Below are 25,538 nucleotides of genomic sequence, written 5' to 3'. Positions count from 1 at the left end.
CCTTTCTCCCCAGCCCCTCTTTTCGCTCCCTGCACACACTGGGGGTGTCAGCAGGAGCACAGCCCTGCCTGGAAGCTCGGGGTGCAGCAGGTCGTTGATCCCCCTGCGCCCCGCAGCACGCGTGTGCCGCCCCGTCGTGCCGCGCGCTCCCACCGACGACGACGACAAAACTCGCGTGCTTTGCGAGCATCTGATTAAAATTCCTCGGGAGCTGCCCCTGCAGGCTGCTCAGGTGGAGGCTGCTCTCGACGCAAAGCCCAATAATTGGAGTGTTTCATCTTGGCGACCGTGTAAACACGCTGTCAGACGTGCGTGCCTCGCTCACGGTGTAGGACCAGCGGACCCCAAAGCAGGGTCTGACCTTTCTGATCTGCCCTGCACGGCGCTGCCACGGGGGAACATCGGGAGCTGTCGGGGCCACACGGTGCGGGGAGTTTATCCCATCCACGGCAGCCTGGTACGCTGGCCCGTTACCTGCCGCTAAAAGCCTGTGTCTTGTTGCCAGCTTGAGTTTTTCAGGCCTGAGCTCCAGCTGTTGGGTCTCACTGTGTGCTGCTTGCTTTGGAGCCGCGAGCTCTCCAGCACACACCTCTTCCCCTGGGAACGGCACCGGGGCGCTGCTTTGCCCCTGCGTTGTCTCACGGACGCGCGTGCACTCAGCTTTCCGTTTCCCCCTGGATTTTCCTGTAGTTCTCTTCCAGGAGCACCATTTGGAAGACCTCTAGTGCCAAACACCATCAAGGGGGTGACAAGGTCAGAGAAACAGCCATCCTCTTCAGCCCACGGCCCGCACCATGCATGCCCCCGGGGAGCAGAGGCTCGCTGTTGCTCCCCATCCGTGTGGTTCGTCAACCACGCCGCTGACACCACGAATTCTGACTGCAAAGGGATGAAATAGAAATGCAAAGCGGGATTTCTCCCTCCTTTAAACCAATCCTTTTCGCCTGTTGATTCACAGGGTGACTCAAATCACGCACTTAGTGAGTATCTCGGTCTCAAATGACGCTTTGTCCCGTTTCCAATCCCACCTCTTTGCCCTAGCGGCAACGCCGAAGCGAGCTCTGCCTGCTGGGGACCTGCTGGAAGGATTTTGGAAGGCAGCCTGAAGGACAACCTCAGCGTCGCACAGCTGCAGAACCAAAGTTGTGTTTTTCTTCTCACTTGGGCGTTTGCTTAGGCTCGGTGAGTTTTTTATAGTCTGACATTTTCCCGTGTGATGAAAGCACCTGAAAAACACAAGGGGGAGGAGACGGCACAGGCAGGGGCGCGCTGCCGCTCGACCCTCGATGACAAAGCCCTGCTCAAGCCCCCGGCTTGATGTGGGTGGTCCCAGAGCACCCCAAATTGCCCTCACCTCTTTTCCCTTGCTGGCACCAGCTCAGGCAATGTCCCCAAGGATGGCAAGCTCCATGGGGACCTCGGAGAGGAGCTCTGTGCCCACCGTGACCTTGCTCAAGCCGACCCGTGCTCTCTAGGAGGGACGAAGGCATTGCTAGGGAAGTGCCCCCGCAGAGAGACGTAGCCGGGTCCGCCGGCCAGAGCTGCCTGTCGCTGGCATCGCCTCGTCTCCGAAAGTGCAAGGACAATCAGCATAATGGCTTCGTTTACAGTGGAAATCCAATTACCGCGGGGAAGCATTTCATTAGGGTGGATTTTCTCTGCTGGCTGCCACGCGCTGGGAGCCTGCTCATGGCATGATGGGCTTGCTGCTGCTGCTGCTGCTGCTGCTGCTGCTGCTGGTGCGGGTGCCAGTGACAAGGCAGGACGTCACACCTGAGCCCCCGTCCTGCTCTCTGCCCTCCTCTGACCTGTGCCGTTCCTCCACCAGCTCCCAGCTGCCCCCTCTCCCCTTCTCGTGCCTCTCCTTTCTGTCCCAGCTGCTCTGCCAGCCGCTGTAAATCCTGCTGATGAAAGCAAGCCCGGCCTTCCCTCCCCGCGGCGAGCCTCTGGTGGCTTGGCTTTCTAGGAAAACACCCTCAAGCGTTCCCCTTATTCCCGTCCTGTCCCCGTATCCCCCTGTGGATTCAGGGGCAGTAACTGGGGCAGTGGAGGGATGGATGGGGGGCAGTCGGGACGCATTTTGGTGAGGGCGGGGTTCAGCTGGTGGCAGTGACGGATGGCCCCTCCGCTATCGCCGCGTCGCATCGCCGTAGCAGAAGGTTGAGCGGGTTCAGCCGGGGAGCGGTTTGTCGCCTGCCCGTTGGTTTGGGGAGCAAACAGCGGAGACGGGGTTGCACAGCACCCTGCTCGGCTCCCAGTCCCTCTGCACACCTCTGCGCTCGGGCGGTGCGATAAGAGAGCCTGTGCCTGCGGGCGCCAGCTGCCCGCGTGCTGTTCCGGAGCCCGTGGCGCAGCAGGCTAACCGAACACCGACTGGCAGTGCCCTCCAGAAGCGCTGGAGAAAACGGCGCGGCGCGATGCTCACCGCCTTCCCGCGGGGCTTCTGATTCAGCCCGTGGCATTTCGTTTTGCTCGGCATCCTCTGGCCGAGGAAAGCTCTGTGATGACTGCAGCGAGAGCTTCCTCGTGCCCACCTCCCTGGTTTCGGAGACGGAGCCCCACCAGCAGAGCACGCTTTGCCCTGCGGTCCCTCTTTGTGCTACCTGGGCCACCCGTGGGTGACGGAGGGACACGCTGGAGTGCACTCCTGGGAGAGCAGCTTCTCTTTTAAGCCTGGCTTCTTGCTTGGTTTCTCAATGACATTTTAAGGCAGAGGCAGGCAGGGATCTGTGGGTGAAGGAACATTTTGCATCAGCCTACACAGCAGTTCCAGCACCCTCGGTATGGAATGTGTGGGCAAGTCACACAGGGCTCTGCAAAACAGAACGGCAGAGCTGTGCGCCGGAGAGAACACCCTCTGAGGAACAGAGGGCAGGGCTCTTGTTATGGAATCACTGACTCAATTATTCCCTTCAAGCAGATGAAAATGACTCCGTTTTTTATTGTTATTATTTTTGCCAAAAGGATGAATAGATCCGTATTTTGCCGGCGCAAAGAGGTTTCTGTTTGGATTTCCAGAGGGAATGCGAGATGGGCCAGCCCTCGCCCCGCAGGTAGCTCGGTGCAGCCTCTCGGGCCACGGGCACCAGCAGAAGGGGAGCACAACGTGACAAGGTCACCCGCCCTCGCCAGGGCTGCCTGACACAGCGCCCTGCGGCGCGGCTGCCTGGGAAGTGGAAAAAAAATGAAATACCAGTTATAAAAATAGAAGAGAGAGGTGTTTGGAAAACCTTGGGAGAAGAGATCCATTCAAGAGAATGTGGGAAATGCACGGCTGCTCTTTGAGGGCGCTGTCAGCCGGCACAGATGGGATCAGGGCACGTGGCCCTGAACGCCAGGGTTGGTGTCCAGCACGAATTGCATCGCTGCCACCACTTACAGCAGTGCTGGGCTTGGTGTCAGCAGAGCCCGGGGGGATTTGTAAAGCCGTAACGACCTGAAAAGGAGGAAAGGACAAATCAGAGAGGGCCTTTGCTCCTTGACTTTACAGTTACGAGACAAAATCTACGTGGCCATGAAAAGAGAGCGTAAGAACTAAGGTCCCAGTGAGATTTCAGCTTTTCTAACCGCCGGGAGTTTGCGTCTCCAGAGGTATTTTGGGCTCCACGCCCATCCTGCCATCCCCGTCCCAGCCCAGAAGGCAAACACCCCTCGGCGCCAGCGGCAGGGCTGCTCACAGAAGGATTTCCCAGGGATGGAAGTGGAAGAGGGGTGATAAAGCGACACCCTGATGTGCTGCTCGTGCTCTTGCGGACCTGACCCAGAGCCTGCCAAGGCCAGTGCAGAGCTATTTGGCTCGGTGAGGCCAGTCCCTCCTGGCAGTTTTGGTTCCGTGGCCATACTGCCACTGTTCTCCATTTGCTGCCAAATATAAAAGCCATGAGCAGGAGCGTTACCCCGGGCTCCAAGAAGAAACCTTTGGAAGTGTTGCCACCCTTGCCAGCGGCATCAGGGTCTCGTTCTCTGCCTCATCAGACGCTCTCGCTGCTATTTGTCGCCCTGCTTGATCCTTTGATGCCGAGCACGCCGTCTTAGATGGCTTGTTTAAAGAAAAAATGCCAACTTGATTCAAAAGTAGTTTGTTTGTTTGTTTTTTTTCCAATTAAGGAGCAGCGGGCGTCCTGCCAACAGGCAGCCAGCCCCAGCTCCTTCCAAACGCAGAAACACGTCCCCCTTCCGAGGCTCCTTGTGGCACCGCCTGGCCTCAATATCCGGGAAGATAATTTAATCCAAACTGATCTCAAAATCCAGCATCACCTTCTGGAGCGCCGCGACCTGCAGCACCTGACGGCAGCGAAATGCTGGGCTCTGTTACGGATCACCTCGTTCATCCGAAAGAACGATTCCTGGCTTCAGAAGCAGAATCACTTCCCTCTCAGCTACCCGGGAGAGCTCCTCCAGCCCCCGAGACCTCGCCGTAAGGACAGGCTGGACTCCTGCAGCCTGCGCCAGGCTGGCACCGGGACTGGGAATGAACAGGAACGGTTCCACGGGCAGCAGTGGTGCCAGCACCACTCTTCCCTGGTTCCGGCCCCTCCTGTTCCTTAGGCATCACTTCCCGTGGTGGCAGTAAAATACAAGGCATGCTGACATCTCCCCCGCCTCATGGGTTTTTGAAGAGAGAAACTGGGCCCAGACTGGAAGGAATGTTTTCACTGACGTACTACATAGCATCACGACGCATCCTGTAGCTAAATGTGGCCTGTTTTCTGCCACCTGAACGAGCCCCACGCACGCAGCTTTTGCAGGAGCTCCTAAATCAGCACAGGAACACCTGCGCAGACCTTCCTCTTAAAAAAAGTGGTGTTTTAAGAGCTAATTCATTACTTGAATATCATTTTCCCTTGTATGTCTTTGGACACCCTTGGGCAGGTTCCCGGGTGGCCTCAGGCCAACTGGTTTCTTGTCACTAAAGCACAGCAAAGCGTTCACCGTCTCCTGAAAACAAGAGCAAATCCTCCAAAACAAGAGTAAATCCCTGCAAATCCTGGTCTGTGCATCTTCGGTGGCAAAACGCTGTCAGCAGCAGAAGTCGCAACGCTGGCATTCCTGGCTGCCTGACATTTCCCGCTGCAAGCCCTTGCTGTTGGTCTCTTCTCACTTCCCAAGCTGAAACCTTGCACGCTGATGTATTGCAGCTAGCTGCCTTGGAACAGGTATTCGGGAAGGTTTCTCACAGAATCACAGAATCACAGAATTTCTAGGTTGGAAGAGACCTCAAGATCATCGAGTCCAACCTCTAACCTAACACTAACAGTCCCCACTAAACCATATCCCTAAGCTCTACATCTAGATGTCTTTTGAAGACTTCCAGGGATGGTGACTCCACCACCTCCCTGGGCAGCCTGTTCCAATGCCTCACAACCCTTTCAGTAAAGAAGCTCTTCCTAACATCTGACCTAAAACTCCCCTGGCGCAACTTTAGCCCATTCCCCCTCGTCCTGTCACCAGGCACGTGGGAGAACAGGCCAACCCCCACCTCTCTACAGCCTCCTTTAAGGTATCTGTAGAGAGCGATAAGGTCGCCCCTGAGCCTCCTCTTCTCCAGGCTGAATAAGCCCAGCTCCTTCAGCCGCTCCTCGTAAGACTTGTTCTCCAGGCCCCTCACCAGCTTCGTCGCCCTTCTTTGGACTCGCTCAAGCACCTCCATGTCCTTCTTGTAGCAAGGGGCCCAAAACTGAACACAGTACTCGAGGTGCGGCCTCACCAGAGCCGAGTACAGGGGGACGATCACCTCCCTAGCCCTGCTGGTCACACTATTTCTGATACAAGCCAGGATGCCGTTGGCCTTCTTGGCCACCTGAGCACACTGCTGGCTCATATTCAGCCGACTGTCCACTTGTCTGCTCAAATCAGCTCGGCAGGCTGAGGCTGAAGGTACAGAGAACAGGAGGTTTGCTTCACACAGTGCCAGTTCTGGCCCGTGTTTCTCCAAGGTTATCTCGATTTTGATCAGGGGCTGGAAATTCGGTTGCTCAGCCACCCCTGCCGCAGGAATATGCCTTTTGCTGGTCCTGCTAGAGCTCGCCAAACTGGCTGCGCGATGCCGCGGTGAAAGTGTGAAAACGGGAAGGATGACGGAAGAAGCAGGAGCTAATCTGGGGCGGGAGGCACAGAGCAGCTGCAATGGCACAGCCCTGCGGTCTGAGCAGCACCGTGAAAAGGAACCAAAGGTACAGCGTTTCTTCGAGCTGTGCTCACACCAAAACCCTGCTCCGAGAGGCGCTGTGCTAATGCAGGACAAAACCTTGCCCCAGGAAAGCCACGAACACGATGAGAGGCCTATCAGTTCATTAATTAGTTCTAAACTAATGGGCGTACGAAGGAAACAACAGGCAGAGCAAAGGGGGATGCTGTTGGTACAACAAGTGGGTACAGTCGGAGGCCTCTTGACATTTTCAGTGTGCAGGGGAGAAAGGCACAGGGAAACTGCTGGAGTGGGACATGGGTCCCTGGCGTAACGCCGATTATTTTTAAGATGTGGAAGGCTCGTTGTGTATGAGGGAGAGACAGAGGATGGCGAGATGCTGGGGAGAGAGCTGAGGGCATGGGACAGAAATGAAGAGATGGGGTGGGATGGGGGAGGAGGAGGGCTTGCAGAGAGCAGAGGCTCAGCTACTGGCAGGTGGCCGGTTTTCCTGCCCTTCCCTAGCATGTCAAACCTGGAACTAGAAGAGGGGAAGGTTTGAGAAGGTGCTAGGGAAGACAGCGGAGGAGTTTGCACAGGAGAAGCGATGAGAGCAGACGGGATGGGAGCTCTGGCACTTCTCCCCACCAGCATGTCCCATTCCCAAACCAAATCCTACCTGGGAGCCCCCCGAGATGCCCTGAGGCCCAAGAAGCAAAGCCGAAGGGGAAGGTGAAGTTAATTAGGGCTGGAGTGGGAGCAAGGTGCCCTTGCAAGAGAGGAGAGGGGTGGATCCTCTGAGGCGCTGAATCTCCTTGGCACAGCATCCGATACTAAAAAAGAGATGGCACACACACTGTATTTTATTTATAAAGCTATTTCGGAATGCTGCTTGAAAGAGTTAAAGCAAATGAATAAACATGTGAGACAATATTAATTGTCTGAAACACAATCTGTTTGACTTTTGGTTTATAAGGATCTCTCCACTTTAGTTCCCATGGTAACTGTTGCGCAAAAACACACTTTTCCTAATCATCTCCACCGAGTTTAAAGCAATTTTGTAATCCAATCAAATATAAAGCAGAGAATTTGCTTTTGCATTGAGAAAACTGCTACCTAATGAGCAAACAGTGACTGGGAGAGGCCAGATTTACAATTATGACCCTAGAGAGACACTTAATTACTGAATAATTAGCAGTTGCCGGAGTTTCTTAGCACACAGAGGCTTCTGGATGGCGGTTGTGAGAGGGACTGTTGTAATTCTGAGGTCTTCCAAAGTGAGAAGCAGCAAACCTTGCTGCGCATAGCATTTTCACCAGCTGACGCAAACTGCAGTCAGGAGCGGATTGCATAACAGCAGAAGCTGAGGCAGTGAAAGTCTTGCAATGAAGCTGAGGCTTTTGAGAATTCGAACCCCCCAAAACGTGGTCCTTGGACCCCGTGAGCCCACGCTGGGGCAGCTCAGGTGCTGGGAGGAAGAAGGATTAGGCTGTCAGGTGGGCGCTTGCTCTCCAGCGGGGCTCCTCCGAGCACAATGCCCTGTGGAGATGTCTCTGCTCATCCTCCCCGACTGTTCAGTGTGACAACCTTGTCCACAGGCACCAAGCCCACCCTGGCTTCTGGGAAGTTCGTGGCATCTTCTGCGTGCGTCAGTGTAGACCCCTTGTACGGGGGATTTTTGCATAGGAGGAGGCATCAATGCGTGGATTGTCCTCCTGTAATGAAACCCAGAAACTGCAGAAAAGCAATTAGCTCTTGACTTTAATTCTTCAGACACTGAAGCCCATAAAACTGCTCCTAGTGGCCAATTTTCCCATAAGGCTGAAGCTAGAAAACAGCCAAATAAATTAGGTGGGATCAGTTCACCTTCTTACAGCGGTACAGAAGGCAGCCTGAGGCCTGCCCGTGACTTTCGGGGTCAGCCTGATTTCACCTTGGGCTCCAGGACAATGACTTCATGTCTCCTGACTCATATGATCACTTGCAGGAAAGCTCTCTGCATAATCTCTTGGCATTTCATAAATGCAGGCTCTGTAAATCAGGTCAGGGCTCTGATGCTGTACCTTGCCCAGGGACTGCAGAGCTTGATCCACGTTGTGAAATAATTACCTGGCCAGCACCCTGCTGTCTCAAAGTGGCCCTTCAAAAGGTGGGCCCCAGGTGGGCAGCCCCGGTGTCCCTACTGATCATTTGTCTGGTTCGGTTCAGCTTGTCATCAGGAAAGGTAAGGGTACTTTAAAAAAGAGAGAGAAAACATGCAGAAATAGAGCCGGTTCGAGTTGTTCGCTTTTCAAATATAGTTGAATTAACATTCTGCAAAAAAAAAAAGGAAGAGAGTGGGTGAATTGGCATGGATGTTTTTCCCATTTTTGACCGCTTACAGAACTCTTTGAATTCGCAAAATTTGTTCATCTTTGTGGCTCTAACTTTGGGCGATATGTTGAGACATTCAGGCACCTTGGTCTTTTTTCTTTTTTTCATTTCCAGTTTGAAAGAAAACAAGCTCCAAAGGAAGCAGACTCTTTCTACTCCCACTCCTACCTGTGGGATCTGTTTTTGTGAGGCACAGATGTCACTAAGAAAAAGAAAAAAGAAGATGATATCTTGGTTACGCAGACATTTTTTTGCTTTATCATCTTTCATACTTCATTAATAATAATAATAATGATAAAAAATATAAAGCTCTGTGGGCAGGGGGCCTTGTTTCCTGGGCTCAAGTGTCTCGGGGCTGAATCTCCTTTCTCTGACCAGTGTTCTTGCTGAGCGAACCTTTCCCTGCAGTTAAAATTCTCATAATTCCTCTTCTGTCTCTAACAATAACCGAAGCTCGTGCTTCAGCCTCTGTGTATCAGCAGCACTCACTCTCTCTCCTAACTGAACGTGAAACTTACAGAGACTTGGTGTTTTTGTAACCCCGGCCTTGGCCAGAATGACCAAAGCGGTGTGGTGTGGGGGGAAGAACTGCGGACTGACCGCCTGCACCTCAGCTTCTTAGAAAAATCAGTCTAAAAACAGGAGAAAGAGCATTACCAGGCACGGGAAAAGCCCTCCACGAGGACACCATGATATCAAAGGACGCCCTGAAGGTGATGCAGGTCATTTCTGAGAGGACTTTTTCAGCTCTCCTCCTGGAAGCAGCCTCAGCCCTGCCGCCGTGTGGCAGCGCTGGAAAAGGCCGTGGAAAGAAATCCCAAACCGCTCCCCCGTGGGCTCACCCCACCGGGCAGGGATAAAGGACCTGCTCAGCAGCGTGGGGCTGATGTTACAGAACGGGAATTTACACCTGAGGACCTCCACCACCCCACCAGAGGGGCTGGTACTCTGCTGGACCACTCGGGGCTCTCACAGGGGATGCGGACAGTTACTGGGGTTTCTCAGTTCCACCATGGTCCTTAGGGATCGAGGGTGTTTTCCCCACTGATCGTCCTTTCCCTTTTGAGTGGTGGTGCAAACGGAGGCTGAAGTAGGTTTTAAAGGCGGGATATGCACGGATCACAGCGCGCAAACCTCTTTGTGCAAACACCTTAACACCAGCAGAGCACCCCCGACAGTCAGGATCGTGCCTTTTTTTATCCCTTCTGTACACCAGGATGTGTGGACAAACTCTGCAAAAAGAGAGCTCATTAAGGATCGGTACCAAAACCTGTTTAATGTATGTTTGGCTACAACTTAGATCCTACAGCCTGCAAAGGGAAAGAACCTCGAGGCCTGAGGATCCCTCTTCAGACTGAGGACTAAGCAGAGGAGGCCAATCTCAGGACGGTCTTGGAGACATGGCAGCTCCATCAAGGTCAAAGCCACAGGGCTCTGCAGCTTCGTGAATGCTGAGGTACCTGGGATTGCTCCTACAGAGGAGCATCATACCTTCAAGGGAGCACGACAGGAAAGAAGTGGACTGGATGGCGGTGATGAGGTTAAACCAGGGCTGTGCCTCCATTCCCTGCCCATTTCTGAAGTAAGACTTTTTTTCCTTCACAGTAACAGAGCGGGCACAAAAGAAAGGGAAAAGGGGTGGTAGAATCAGGAGCTGTGTTCATGTGTTAAGGGCACTCAGAGTCATCTCATGTTTGGTTGGTTATTACATCTCTTTATTCTATTGTGAGCCTTGAAAGGGCAAATACTGCTCTTACAACTTGGGAAGGCTGAACAGACGAGAGGATGAATGCATAAAAGGTATGGCCAAGGTTTACTTGTTTTCAAATGCCTCAAAACTTTACAAAGAAACAAGAAAATGTCAGTGTACTACTAACGGAGATGAGAAGTAATCCACAGTAGTTATTAATTAAAATAATTGTTAGCACCAGGAGAAGAGGAGGTATGAAGTCATACTTCTGGGGGTCTTTCAAGCTGTTTCCATAGGAGCTTAGTGTGCTTCTGAAACTACTCTTTATTTACAGTAAACGCCTACCAGCTCCTTTCTCCTTGAGCACAGGAGCGTTAAATGGCAAAATCACTCTCCCCGTCTCTCAGTCCCACACGTGCCCTTCTAGGTGGGACTCGGTCCCAGAAGAGCTCTCCTGTGGTGTCATCTGAAGGCTGTGTTGCAATTTGCTCCTGTTGTAGCTTCTATTCGGTCGCGTTTTTTCTTTTAACACACACGGATGAAATCAAATTCAACCTCCGTTCAGTCATCTGTTCAGACACCTCTGTTTGGCAAGGCACATTTAATTATCCTCCTGTTCAGCGCGTAAAAGAGGTGAGACCCTACTTCCAGCCTCTTTTCCTAGGATGTAGATCAAAGCCACGTGGCTTGGTAGGCACCCAACCTCCACACGACACGGTAATGCAGCACATTTGTCAATGCACCATCCTATTCCTGAATGCATCTTAAATTGTCAGGATGTGTACTACTACTCTGAAGAAATGAAGACAACTCCTGGCATCTCGTGACTGATGAAGAGCTGAAGTGTTCTTGGATTATCAGTAACAAAATTTCAATAAAAATCAGCTATGACTAAAATAGAATGGCAGTGAGAGTGCTGCAATCGTGATTTATTCCTGAGCCCTGAATCAATGAATAAAAACCTTCATCAAGTCCTTAGTAATGTCTTAGTGTCCTCATACAAGAGGAACATACAGATTGTGCTGCAGAAAAGTTGCCAAAATTAAAAAAAAAATCCCAAATGCTGATTCTTTTCCCTGCACTGCTCTAATGGCTGCTACAGACGAGCTCTCTCCACCTGCCAAAGCCCTTAATTGTGCGGTATTAAATTATGGCAAAACCCCCTTCGAAAGATGCAGGGAACGAAACGATCCAGGCAGAAAAGGTGACTTAAGAGTATCGCAGCCTCTTCTGATCAAGAGCTGGCAAAAACGTTGTGGGAGAGGACGTATGTTAGTGGTATGGTTTAGGGGGGGACTTGTTAGCGGTAGGTCAGAGGCTGGACTAGGTGATCTTGGAGGTCTCTCCCGACCTAGATGATTCTCTGATATGCGCCTATCAAAAAAGAGAAGCATTCCCTTGAAAAGCTTAACGTATCAACAAACCGCAGTGAAATGATTGAATTACGTAGGGTTTTTTCTGCTCATTACCAGGGGCCTTTTTCCTGACTTACGCACAAGAATGACACGTTTTTCTGCTGTAAGCGACTACAAGTGTGGAAGGTGGCAGCAGGGCGCCGTTCCCTGTGCCCGTGCACAGCAGCTTTGCCTGCGTCCTCACCTCACTGCTCACCACCACCTGCCGCGACAGGAAATTGGACACAGCACACCAACACACTCATTGCCTTTGCTGCAGCTTTTTATTCACGTTTAAACGTCTGCCCACGGGGTGTCGGGGAGAAGAAGAGCCCGCTGCGCACAGCAGGCCACAGTGCAGGGCCCTGCGGGAGCAGCAGCAGCAGCCGGGGACCATGGCGGGCCCGCCCCCCTCACACAACCCCCCCCCCCCAACATGGCGGCGGGCACGGTCCTTCCCGCCTCACCTATCCCGCCCAACATGGCGGCGGGCGAGGACCAAGCGCCCCCCATTGGCCGGCCGCAGCGCCCGCGAGCCGTGATTCGACAAGCCCTCCCCTCTCCCCACAACTCGACGCCCTATAGGCTGCCCCTCGTCTTAATCCCGCCCCCAGCCCCATCAGCACACGCGCGGCGCGGATCGCTCCAGGCGCATGCGCGGGGTCGGAGGGGCGGGGCGTGCGCGATGACGTAGCACGCCGAGCACGCTACGGAAGGCAGAAGCGCGGCGGCGCAAGATGGCGGCGGTGAGCTCAGGGTGCGCGCTGCTGGTGCTGCTCCTGTTGGCGGGCGGCGCGGCCGCGCTGGGCAGGCCCAGCCCGGTACGGGTGCTGTCGGACGGCACGTGGAGGGAGCTGCTGCACGGAGAGTGGATGGTGGAATTGTGAGGCGGGGGGCCTGGGGGGGGCGGGGGGTGAGGCTCCGGGGGTACTGGGGAGGGGCTCCGGGAGGGCCCCTCGGTGACGATCCCTGTGTCCTGCCGCAGCTACGCGCCCTGGTGCCCGGCCTGCCAGAGCCTGCAGCCCGAGTGGGAGAAGTTCGCCGAGTGGGGGGGAGGACCTGGATGTGAACATCGCCAAGGTGGACGTTACGGAACAGCCAGGTGGGGCGGGGAGACTTGGGGGGGTTTGGGGAACGGGAGAGGCGGGGGGCGGGCGTTGGGCTCAGGGGGGTGCAGCTCGGGTATCGGGCACTGGGCTGTCCGGGCTGCCTGGGTGCAAAAGCAACGGGGGGACTTCTCTGGGGGCTGAATTGGAAGGCTTCAAGGAAATGCTTCTTCTCATTCTCTAAGTACCATGCAGACTTAAATTCACTCTTAGTTTTTCCTGTACTCTTAATAAAAGGGACTGTGAGCAGCAGATTTCTCCCAGCTGAAGTTCACTTCACTGAATCCCTCTCCTGTTCATGAGGGATTTGTAAAAACTGTCAAAGCCGGTGCTTTTTCTGAAGTCACGTGAGAACTTTTGAAATTTGCCCCACTCAGATTGTTTTCTGTGAGCACTGGAGAACGCAGCTCGCTGTGGGCAGAAAAAAGAGTATCTTTGAAGAGCTGCAGCCCAAATGTTGAGCGGAATGGGTATCCCCAGCCACGTCTTTTTCCTGTCTCCCATGGAGAAGTTTTTTCCCACTCTGTTCAGGTTCCCTTCCTTTAGAATGTGTGCCATGCTTTCACGCACGCAAGCTCATGGGTGTATGAAACACACACTAGGAGCAGCTGCTTTTGTTTAGGTTTGTGACAACAGTTCTAGCTTTTCCTTTTATACAACAATACCGTACTTTTCTGAAAATAACTTTTTTTTTCACAGGATTAAGTGGGCGATTTATCATAACAGCTCTTCCTACCATCTATCAGTAAGTATGCAGCGTGACTTCTTGTTTGAAGAGGAAACGTCTTTTTATGTATTTTGGTGTAAGCAAATGAGACGTACTGTGCTCTTCAAGAACACGAGTTACTTTATGCAGAGACATCCGTTGCCTTATCTCCAGTGACCTTACAGTGCCACCGGGGTTTTCTTCCTTCGTGCCCTCGGGCCATATTTATTCGATCTCTTCATGGGTGTTCCCATTTTGCAACCTTTTCTCTGGAGGTTGATATTAATGCTGTCGGGTGGCGGGTGCGTTAGGGAGATCGTTATCTACAGGGGAATTGCAGCCCGAGCAAGCCAGGATAGGTACAGAGTCAGTTCTTAGAAAATAAGTAGGAGCCGGTATCATCTAAAGCAAAACATTTTTTTTTTAAAAAAAAAAAGGTGTGGGGGGAAGGCAAGGTGATGGGAGGGAAGATGTTGGCTGAAAACAAATGCTGCATATTTCAGCTGTTTAAAATATAGGGCTTTTTCTGTTCTTCCTTCACAGCTGTAAAGATGGGGAGTTTCGGAAATACCAGGGCGCGAGGACTAAAACTGATTTCATAAATTTCATCAGTGACCAGGAATGGAAATCCATCGAACCGGTTTCGTCGTGGTTTGGTCCTTCCTCTTTCCTGTAAGTTTTGGTAGGATTTTTGTAATCGCTTGTTGTCAAACACACGCGCTTCAAGGACGTGGGGGGAGAGATGGAGCACGTACGTGCTCCACCTGGTGCTGCGTGGGGAAGGACGGGTCGGTACAGGCCCGTAGGTTGGAAACAGCTCACGCAGCAGCTCAGGGCTGGCACAAGTCTGTGAACAGGATGCGTTTTGTGGCTTGGAAATGCTTTCAGCTGTTACAGCACTTACTGTGTGGTGGGAGAGGGGCGCTTCCAGGGCAGTCGAATAACTGAGTGGTAGGGCGTGTTGGCAGTGCTGTTGGTTGAGGCAAATGAACCCAATTGTTCACGGTTTTTCTTCTCACTCGAGAGATGCCAGCTGTCATCGCAGTGACCGACCTGTGCTAACTGCGCTGGGGTGTGAGCAGGTTTGGGTGTCGGCGCTTCACTTCATGAAGCGCTATGCTAGATTGAAGTCTTACGTTTTGTCTCTTCTAAGAAGCTCAACTTTGTTACCTTGTCTGCTTACGGTGCTGTTTGAATCTCCAAACCATGCAGTTTTCTTACAGAGTATTACCCCCACCAAGAAACACATGAAGTAGGGTGCTAATCTTAGGATTAGTAGGTTTCCTAGCGCACGCTTCCAATACGGCTCCTCTGTGCGTGTTGAAGGAGCATGCAGGTCTTTATTCATCACCGCCTGCTTCCACAACTCACCCGTTAGCAACTTACGTTGTCTCAATGTTTGGATTTCTCCTTTCTTTACAGGTAGTCAGTGCTTAATGCTGAGCTCCACAGTAGCAGGGAAATGTCAGAACCGGCAGAATATGCGTAGCAGATAGCCTGGTCTTCTTGGACTTGCATTTAACACAGCTGACCTCAAGTGTTTGAAGATCTCCCAGTTCTTCTATAACCTGAGCTTTTTCAACAAGTTCTTTGTTTTAATACAATGTCCAGATGATTAATTACTGGTATCCTAAATAGAGTTCCAGCTGGCTTCTCAGAGGCTGTTGATCCATGTATAACTTAGAATATAAACACAAGTAATTAAAATTAACGTGCCAGAGGGCCAAGTCAAGGCATTGGTAGGCGTCCAGATGTGGAATATCATGCGGGGTGATGTTGCTTCTAAAGATAGCTGCATGGGAAATGGGCGCTTACTGCAGGAGAAGACAAAACAGAAGATAAAAACCAAAGTAGTCAAAAGGGAAACCAGGCACGAGCAGAGAATTGTTCAACGTGCAGCTAAACAGTGACTAGTCAGGCAGACTAGAAGATAACAGACGTGTGACTAACTTGGATGCTTTCAGTTACTTTTCTCTGCTTTCTTTCAGGATGAGCAGCATGTCGGCTTTGTTTCAGTTGTCAATGTGGATCAGGGTACGTGCTCAGCCCTCAACTTCATTTCAATATTTCGGATATTCAGCTGTCCTTGAAATGACTCTTTTGTTTTTTGTTCTAGCACTGCCATGGTTACTTAACAGAAAGCGTTGGAATACCAGTTTGGGGCTCATACGCTATTTTTGTGTTGGCAACTCTGTTCTCAGGACTGATACTGGGACTTGTAAGTGAACCCCTTGAAGCAGAGCGCCTTGTGTCTGCTGTGGTGTGTCTCTGCTTTAACCTTGTCTGTCTTTGGTTTCAGCTGATGGTGTTCTTAGCAGACTGTCTCTGCCCTTCCAAAAAACACAGACCACCGCAGTACCCTTATTCAAGTAAGCCTACTGCTCACTTCAACTTCAATGTTGGGTAAATCTTACTGGATAAGAATTGCTGCAGAACTTGGGTCTGCAGGAAGATTGGATGGGGAAGTTTCACACGGGACTGATGCTGTGCTTTAACTGCAGTTTTTGTTTATAGTGAGAGATTATATTTGAGGTGAATGCTAAACTATTGCTTAAAAGCTGTTTTTTAGGTGATAGAAAAAGGTTTTTGCTGTATTTTTATACCTACGAGTTATAAAATCCCTTATGTCTGGGGAGATAGAGTAAAAATTTTGAATCATTACTTCATCCTGTGGAGCGCTCATTGGTGCTGAGTTGCAGGGTTTGTTTCTGTTTTAGGGGCAAAGTGAGGATTAAAAGGGAGTTCTGTGGATAGTGGGGGATTCAGTTTGGGGTTAGTCTTTGGAATCCGTCAAGAAAACATGAAAATAACATGGAAGAAAATCTGAATGCTAGCTGACATTTTGTAGGAACCTTACTCATTTTTTCTAAACTGGATTTTTTTTGTTACCTTATCTAGTAGGCTCTAAGCTTTACTACCTGACCTGTGGGTAACTTCAAGCTAGCAACAATTCTACCAAAGGTAGCAATTCAAGTAACTGGTCCTGGAAAGTGCTACCTGGGTTAAGTTCATCCACATTCTGTGCTAGTCTGCGATACTTACACAAAACAAAAAACACCACCAAACATCTCACTTGTTACTGGTATGACGTTCTGTATGCATGTTCTCTTTTCCCCTCAAGAAAAGCTAGCTCCGGAGTCAGCTCACCTGTTGAAAAAGCTGGATGAAGAACAAGAAGCGGACGAGGAAGATATCTCAGACGATGAGGCGGAGGATAAAGAGGAGTCTAAAAGAAACTCGTCACCAAATGCTGTGCGACAGCGCCCAGTGAACCCTGCTGTGACAGCGGATAAATCTTAGCATTATTTGCATGCAGGATTAGTGTTCGTGAGTCACCAAATCAAAAGGAGTTAAATGTCAAATCCTTCAGCTCGAAGAGAGGAGTGACTCCCATCGTGGTAGTTCTGATGCATTTCACTAATTCAGAATTAAAGCGTCTCCGGTATCGGGTATTCAGAACTAAAACTTGCTGCTGCACACGGCTGGAGCTTCTGTCTGTGTGCAGAGGAGCACCAAGAAATGACGTGGCTTCTCAAATGACTCGTTCTCTAGGGATTTTTTTAGGTAGAATGTAAACCATTGTGTTAGGGATCACTAGCAAGAAAAATGCACTAACCTGTTTGCTGTTAAAGCATTCAAAAGGGTTTCTCAGCACAGCTCCAGTTGTGCTCTGAAGAAATGCTGAGGGGAAAAGTTCCTTCAGTTATGGGATGTTTTCCGGGCTTTCTGTGCGACCAGCTTGTGCTTTCTGCTGCGACAATGAGTGTTACAAAAACCCCCAGACTTCTAAAGAAACGAAGGTTACTGCCTTCATCTAGAGGAGCAGAAGTTTCCCTCCGAGCAAAAGGTAGAGCTTGTCCCTGCAGTCCTTACAGGTGGAAGCCACAAGCAGCACTGTGCGTTACCCAGGGAAGTTTCTGGTAAAACAATTACTTACAGCCTTTTCTAAAGGAAATTGCTGCAAGAAAGTGCATGAACCTCTTGTTGAAGTGCTCTACTCCAGGAAAGTGTTACAAGTAGCACTATGAAGCCTTGTCCGTCCCAGTGATAGGGACAGCTTCCACGGAGGGTTCTGTGCTGTAGGACTCTGCTTGTTTTTAACACATCATTAAGAATGGCTGCTTAACCAAATCGTACTGCAAATCCAATCAGGCCGTACCTGGTCTGAAGCTGAACTGGCTGCTTAATTTTTTTCTTCAGAAATGCATCTTCTCTGTTCTCCCAAACCATCATGAAACAACGCACCCTAGTTCTTTTAAAACAAAAACCAAAAAAAACTGTGATCTGCTGTTTCCTGTCTGATGTTTTTCACCCTGTAGGGAAATGAGTGCACGTGAGCATTGGACTAGTGTTATCTTGCATCACTTGAAAAAGATTTTCCATGTTCTTTCAGTTAATTTCCAAAGTATTTGCAAGGGAAGGGTTAGTCTAACGCTGAGCAAGCTTGGGTTTCTGACAGGCTTGTTCTTGTTGCTGCGTTTTTGTTGGTGTGTTTTTTATTTTTAATTATTTGTCTGAGTGGGCTCGCAGGACTGGCAGTTGATAAGTAAGTGCCAGTAACAAACTTGGTTGTGATTAAGACCACAAACAGAAATTCTCTTGAAAATGTTTTCACTTGGCAGCATGGCTGTTTAAAGCCAGGCTCTCTTTGTGATTGTTGAGAAGACAGACCATGGAACAAAGAGCTAGTAATGAATTTTGTGGGATAGGAAAGAAACATTGGGGGGGGGGAAGATTCAAAGCTCTTGCGGGTGAATGAGTTTACCTAATGCTGTTAAAAAATACTTCTGTTTTTTGTCAGTTTTAAACACTTTTGTCGGTTGCATTTTAAGTAGATCTGACAGGTTATAACTCGGCGTGCGTGTTGTGAATGGAAAAAAGTGATTCAGCAATCCAAATAGCTGAGTGAATCTTCCAACAGGTTCTTAGATGAGTAAGAATGAGTTCTTACATAAGAGCCTGGAGCTTCCTCCTTTGACTTTCTTTCCCCTCTTTTTCTGACCATCGGTGCTCTGGAATGACTTCACTCAAGTGCTGGGTTACGTGTTGACAAGATGTAACTGCACTGCGTGAAGGGACCATTTGGGGTAAAATCCAAGTGTTCCTGCCGTTAAGTATCAAAACCCTTCCTGGTGTCGGGACAAAGACCTGCATGTGCCATAAATGCCATTAAGGTGTTGGGCTTGTGGGATTGCCTTAAATTCTCTAAATGCTTAGTGTTAGCCTTTGTAACTCGGAAAATTAAGCAATAAATCTACGATGTACTGAGGAGAAGTAGTAGCACTTTGATAAATGGTGTATTTAATTAGTTAGGAGAGGGCTCGAGAAGATGGGACACAAATGCTGTATGATCGTGGTGAAAAAAATGGATGTATTGTTTTAAAAGTTGAACTCTGTGGGCTAACTTCAGTGAATATATTTAAATGTAGCTGTTAAAAATGCAGCGTTTTTTTAGGGTTTTCTATTTTTTCAGTTACTTTATAACTGGCTGTGCAATACAGAAAGTATATACTGGTAACTTCTGCCTAATGCTTAAGTTCAAAAGAACAAATACAACCTTTTTTTCTTGCTCTCATCTTAGACTCCTAGTTCAACAAGAACTTCTAGCGCTACCTTCCCTTGCCTTTGCCTTCTGCACTCCTACCTTTTTGTACTGCCTCCCTGCCTCAGGCAACCGATTGAATTCCAAAACTGCCTCTTACTCAGAAGTGTTCTGAGCTGCTGGAATCCAGCCCCTGCTGCAGACCTGCGCTTGTGATCCTTGTAACTTAGGCAAGTGCTGTTGGATTATCCACAGGCAGCCTGTTTGCTGATCTCTGTAAATCTTGCTGTTCATATTTTTAATGATGTTATGACTTTGTCCTGTGAATATTGTCTTTGTCCATCTGTATTCTGAAGATGTTTACTGAAGAAGAGCAAAGGTTGCCGTGTAATAAATGCGCATAAGAGCCTGTCCTTTGTGTGTGTTGATGATGCTTGAATATCAGTTTTATACAAGTCAGACCGTGTCCGCATCTCCGCCTTGACCAAGCACATCCAGTGTAATTCAGGAAGGAATGAATTAACTGTAATGGTATTTTTTTAATGTTTCGGAGATTCTTCAAGTAAAAAATAACCATGAGCTCTGGATTCTTGTGTTCAGTGTTGTTTGTTCTTTTTTTTTTTTTTAGGACAGTGTCTTTCTGTATAGCAAAGGAGCAAAACTGCAGCTGTTTCCATGGAAAAAATTGCTGTTACGCTCTCGCAAATGAGCCATTTGTGATAAATCTCTTTGAAGAGACGAGTCTGAAGAATTCTTTGGGCTAAAGCTGCGCTGAGCTACTTGTGGTCTTTAGCTGAGGCTGGCTTGGGTTTCTCATGGTACTCTGAGTCATTTTGGTTAGATGATTTTTACGGTTTGGGAAGGAGCTTTCATGCATACCAGGCTTAGACAGCGATGGTTGAGGGGAGGGGAAAAAAAGAAGTGTTCCTGTGTTGCAAAAAGAATGTAGGCTAGAGTTGGCAAATGCTGCTTAAAATTCAGCTCTTTGTAACTTCTTTGCATTTGCCTAAAATCATGTTGTGTATGCATGCAAATCACTTCAGCTGCGGCCTGCTTCCTCCCCTCTTCCACCTACGCGCTACATCAGATCCCAGCAGCTGAAGTGGCCGGCGTCGGTACCTTAATGTTAGTGGGAAGCTTAAACTGGGGTTGTCTCTGAAATGAAGGAGATGTTTGGGGGCAAGCCAATCCAGACGAGGTGTGCTCAAAGCACTGCTGGGTAACAGCTTGACCCAGTGCTGGCTTTTCTCATCGGTGTCTGTCTTGCCTGCTCCCTCACTATTTTGTCCATCTCCTCATCTGGAATAGTAAGAATGGGGTAGCTCTCTGTAGCTCTGAAGTTTTCTGGAAAAATTCAGTAATATTCTGCAATTCCTCCCCAGCAGGAACAAGGAATATGCGTTGCCTGGGGAATTAGTGGGTACTCATAAAAGCCTCACATCCCTACTCTTCCACTCGGCGTATGACGTACAGCAGAGAACAATAACCAGCCCAAAGCAGCTAAAAGTCAAATATGCTTAGCTAATCCCAGCTCTTTTAATTATCTTGGAGGGAAACAGAAGAGCAACTGTCTGCTTAGCTGGCAGTTGGTGTTTGCCAGCTTGCCATCGGCCATGGGTCTGTTTTTGAAACCGGAGAAGTTTCAGTTGTGACAAGGAGTGTCAGGGAAGGAGAGCGTTCAGCATGCCGATGGCATTGTCTTTTAGCAACACCAAAATAAAACGCCAACTTCAAGACTTCTTTGCTTACAAAGGTGGGGGAGGCTCTCTCCTGAAGCTCTTGTCTCTTTTGCATCGGCTGAGGTTCTTGGTTGACCCGAAGAGCATCACCTTTGGCTCTTCCTTCCCTGGATTTTATTTCTGGCCGCTAGTCTGGCTGATGCCCTGCAGTCCGCTGTTGGGTCAGCTTTGGTTTGCCTTGCTGAACTTCTCATCTTACTGTGGGTTTTTAACTTCAGTAAATTTATAGAAGAGATTTTGCCTCAATCTGCCCTTTTTCTTCAGGTTTCTAGGTTTAGCTCTTTAATACTTACCAGCTAAGTTTCATTTCTAGTTAGCATTGCCTACGGCCTTGTTGTTAACTGCAAGGCTGATACAGAAAGCCAGCTCTTAGGCATGCAGCTGATCTTTAATGCTCATCTTTAGCCTGTGAAAGGAACAAGCGTATTTCCTTTATCTGATGAAGTAGAGTATATGAATTATCCTGTTGCAAAACTTGTTGTATTTGACCTTACCTTCCAGCGTGCAAAATCCAGCCTTCCAAAAAGCCCCTGGAGCCCTGTTCCTGGCTAGTGCTATACCTGGCGAGCTGCGCTTCGCCTCCTGCTGCTGCCCAGCTGGTAAGTGCCTTCTCTGTGCTGGGGTTTAGCTGTGGCCAGAGAGAAAATGCCAACAACCGAAGGAATGCTTGGTGTTGGGGTTCTGTGTGGGCCAAATGTGAGGTAGATCAGAGACCCAGCCTTTCCTGCACTGGGAGCTGATGCTCATCTCTATGAGAGCCCATTTCATCGCGTAGCCGTGGCACGTGTGCCTTGGAGCATCGTGTGCAGGAGCTGGGGTCTGGTAGCTGGTGGATGCCTGTGTAAAACCAGTGCCCTTGAAATGGCAAAAGTTTGTAAAATAGCTGTGAAACTGCAGGGAAAAAAAAAAAAGCCACCAATTAAATCTTCTGAATCTTGCTTCAGAAGGTTCATTTATAAGTTAAATTGTGACTTCTAAACCGAGAAGTTCCAAAAATGCGAGATGAGAAACCATTAATGCAAGATCATCAGTAAAGATAAAATGTGTTGGCTGTGCTTTTCCTTCCAGAGTGTTTCAGCTATGCTTTGCTGAGCCTGAGCCTCCATCCTATTTTTCCCCTGTGTGACTGGTAATTCCTCAGGAAGGATGTCTCTGTTCCTTGGCACTCGGGATAGCTGCTCCCTCTGAATGCTTGCTGTATGAAGACTGTCAGCTGAAGGGGAAAGGAGCACTCAAAGTATAAATTTCTTCTTGGCCTGTGCAAATGGCATCCTCTACCCTTGTAATTTCAGCCACAGGTAAGTGTGTGAGGCACGGCAGCATCATGGGTTCGCTCTGTTTCCCTGAAGCTCGGAGCTGCAGTTAGCACCGTTGCTGTAAATCCCTTCCATCTGACTCCTCGGACTATCCAAGATCTTGTTCGCCATCAGACCACACTGAGTATTTGTCCTGGAACTGCAGCTTCATCCGTCAAAAAAAAAAAAAACAACAGAACAACCCGAGGAGGCCAAGTGCTGCATTTGCACGGCCCAAATTCCATCGGCGTTCTGTCCTGAGTCAGTGGGGAGAGGAGAGCCTGGGGCTGCCGGAGATGCTGAGGGTGGAGAAATGGGCAGGGTGGAGGCTGACCGTGGTGCTCAGCCACGGCAGCTGTGCTCGTCGAGCCGCTGTAGTAGAGGAATGAGAGGTGTGAGCGTGTCACTGAGGGCGTGCGTGGCCTTTTCTGGCTCTCGAGCGCGTGTGACGTTGCCACTTGATGGTAACGAAGGGCTGAGCAAAGCCTTTCCTTGCTGCTGCCCGCTGAGCCCGGCTGTAGGCTACTTCAGCCCCTGAGCCTCCCAGGAAAATGTCACGTTTCCCTTGTTGGTTATTCCTTGCTGTTTGCTGACGACAGAGCTGATTTCTTAGGTGACTGGAAAAGTGTCACCTCCAGAGGTAAGTAACCATGGCCGCCGCCTCCTCTCCCCGTCCTCTCATGAAATACTGGGGAAGGACATGAAGCGTGGCCTGACACCGAGCTCTGTCTTAATTATTATTGTTCAAGTTAACACAACTTGAGACGAAGTACTTGGCACGAAGCAGGCTTTGGCGTGGGCTCTGCGCACGCCTGGCTGATCAGAAAGGGAAATTACATTTTAATGTCCCCCGTAGGCCGGAGCTCGCATCTGTGGCCAAATTTCCCAAGGGCTTTGTGTCTCTGGAGGATCCGCTGAGAGCGGTGGTCCTACAAAACGGGGTAATCGATGAGATCCTGCCCGAAGATCAATAAAAGCAAGGTGTTTCCAAAACGTATCTTGCTCGGATTAATCTGCGCGTGGTTTCTGCTGCAGCGTGTTTTTGAGTACAGTAGTTCATCATCAGCTTGGTGTGTGCTGTAAACGTGACCACCGCAGGTTTCTGGAGGAACTGGGCGTTTTGATGTGTGTTTTCAGAGCCCTGGCAGCGGGTGCTGAATCCCTTTTCAGATCTGCTGAGCCTACAGCTCGCTGCCAGCCCAGCCGCAGGAGGTGAGCGATGGCTGAAGCCAACCGGGGCCCGACCAAGTGGCAGCGGGGTTTTTCTTGGAGCTTTCCCTATATTTTCTTAGGTATGAGAGATGGAAAGAAGCAGCCCTGCTGGCCCCAGGGGGGGGAGTTGTTTGTCCCGATGCTTTGCTGGAGCTGTGCAGCGATGACTAAAAGAGCCCAGAGCGCGCCCGCGGTGCCGCAGCGAGACCTCGTTGGGCTGGAGGAGCCGGTCAGCCCGGGGCTGGGTCGGAGGCACCATAAAGAGGCCTTTTTTTAGAAAATGTTGACTAACCCCAGCCCCTCGGCCGGATTTATGTGAGGCACGTGATATCCAGATATGCCTCATTTCTCTTCTGCTCGCTCGGGAAATGGTGAACGCGAGCATTTTTGGTGGTTGTAAGGGAGACGATGGGTATGGTACTGTGCATGCCCGCGAGAAGGGGCCAGGCTGTGTCACGTCGTGGGTGCCGGGTGGCGTAGACCAAAGGAACAGAAAAAAAAAGGTTAAAGATCAGCGAGAGCTTCCTGAACGAAAGGATATTAGGAAATAAATAACTAACGCTGAGCTAGAGGAAACACGGCAGGAAGTAACCCAGCAGCAATACGGGGACTGGCGAGAGATAACGAGAGAGAAGGAAAAGGTCCAGCTTGCACCTTGTGCCCCGGACGGATGGATTCATTGCTGGCAGCTGGGATCGTCGCTTGAACTTGCAGCCTTGGGAGGAAGCTCAGAGCAGTGCAAAGAGTTAACTCTTCTCTCTCCTTCCTTGTTCACAGGAGCTGGCTTTCATTTGAGACTTTGGGGTCTTCCTGGAGAATACAAGTGCCAGAAAGGCCGGGGACGTCCCCAGCAGGGGCAGTGGCCTCACTGGGGGGATCGGTTCCTCCGCCACGGTGCCCTCAGGAACAGCCCCACCGCTGCAGCCCTGTCCAAATCATGCACGAGCACATTTATCATCAAAATCTGTGGCCGTTTGGACTTTTCCAGCTTCCCCGTGTTCCTCTCCCCTCTTTACGCTGCACGTTGCGCTTGGCCAAGACGAGCAAGCCGGGGTCGGCAGCGAGGGAGCTCGCGAAGGCAGCAGACGGCTGGTGGCAGCAAAGGCGTTCGGGCGCAGGCGATGCTCAGCTGGGAGAGCTGCAGGGAGAGCTGCAGGGAGAGCCAGGCTGCTCGGGGTTTGCTCCCTGCTGAGTACGGGGCTTTACAACCGCCTGCAAAAGGCAGGTGGTGAACCACGTCGCTGGCCAGCCCCGGGGCTTGCAGCTGCTGCCGTCTGGATTTTCTGCCCCGTGGAGGAGGAGAGAAAACAAACAAACAAACAAGTTTTGTCTTTAGGGCAGCAAATGTCAGGTTTTTTTTCCCCTCTGTAGCTGCAATGCCTTAGGGCAGATCAGCCCCAGATCCAGAGGTGGGAGTGGGTGCTGCCAGAGTACCAAAACCACCCTGCCACGCTGGTGCCAGCCCAGCAGGGGCTGCCCGCTTTGAAAACCCAATCCCCGCTGCTCCAAACACTGAGAAAATGCAGTCAGTTTGCTGAATAAATTGAACACAGGAACATTTCGTTACCTGCAGGAACCACGCAGAATAATCCTGCCCCTAAAGGAGAATTTGGGAACGTAGCCTTGCTACTTAAATCCTTAATTTCCAGGTTTGGGGAGAAGATCTGCTCCGTGTTATGTTTTGCTCGAATTAAATACATCGATGGTCTGTTAGCTTCGATACCCACGTGTAGGCAGGGCAGTATAAGGAATTAATTCAGCATTCGGGGCGCGAGGCAGCAGCCGTGGCAGCACAGGCGGTGCTGGTGCCCCTGCTCAGGACCTCTCCAAAGCGCTGCAGCACGGTCCCCATCACGGCTGGCTCCCAAATCCTGCCCCATCCCAGAGCAGGATTTTGCCAGAATCTCCCTGCTTTGGAGATTTCCCCACCCCGCTGTCGTTAACCCCACGCTGGCCGGCCACGGGAGCCCGGCCTCCGCTGCAGGTTGTTTTGGCAGCTGCACCTCTTAGTCATCGCCCCGTCCCCTCCTTCACTCTGCCACCTCTCCTCAGTCCCGACATGTATTTCCCTCGGTCAGGCCCAGCCCGTGCCTGTTTTTTCTGGCCGGGTTTGCAGAAGTCGTTTATTTACAAACCTCTCCAGAATTGGCCTCTTTTGGCTAAAACCGACGCGGGTGTTGCTTGAAGGAAAGCTGATTTTTGACAGACTCAGCATGGGAAGGAGAACAGATGGAGACTTTGATGAATTAGATATTGCTAAATGTTGTCCTCCCGCAAATCAGCTTGGTTTTCCCTATTAGCATAAGAAGCAGGAAAAAGGATTTAATTTCTCTAAACATTTCCCCTTAATGATC

At 50.4% G+C, this 25,538-nt stretch overlaps 1 protein-coding gene across 1 annotated transcript; it reads left to right on the top strand.

The window, feature by feature from the left end:
• The first annotated feature begins 12,285 nt into the window (after positions 1–12,285).
• TMX1 (thioredoxin related transmembrane protein 1) lies at positions 12,286–19,525 on the top strand. The gene is given in 9 exon segments (XM_035328110.1): positions 12,286–12,467; positions 12,570–12,633; positions 12,635–12,686; positions 13,390–13,435; positions 13,940–14,068; positions 15,385–15,430; positions 15,513–15,614; positions 15,696–15,765; positions 16,518–19,525. Coding segments are annotated over 9 exon segments (834 nt in total). The 5' UTR covers positions 12,286–12,321; the 3' UTR covers positions 16,697–19,525.
• Positions 19,526–25,538: the final 6,013 nt, after the last annotated feature.

The sequence above is a fragment of the Oxyura jamaicensis genome, chromosome 5 (genome assembly GCF_011077185.1).
Source record: "Oxyura jamaicensis isolate SHBP4307 breed ruddy duck chromosome 5, BPBGC_Ojam_1.0, whole genome shotgun sequence".
Lineage (NCBI taxonomy): Eukaryota > Metazoa > Chordata > Aves > Anseriformes > Anatidae > Oxyura > Oxyura jamaicensis.
Note: the sequence above shows the minus strand (reverse complement) of the source record. Positions and strands in the feature narration are given on the sequence as shown.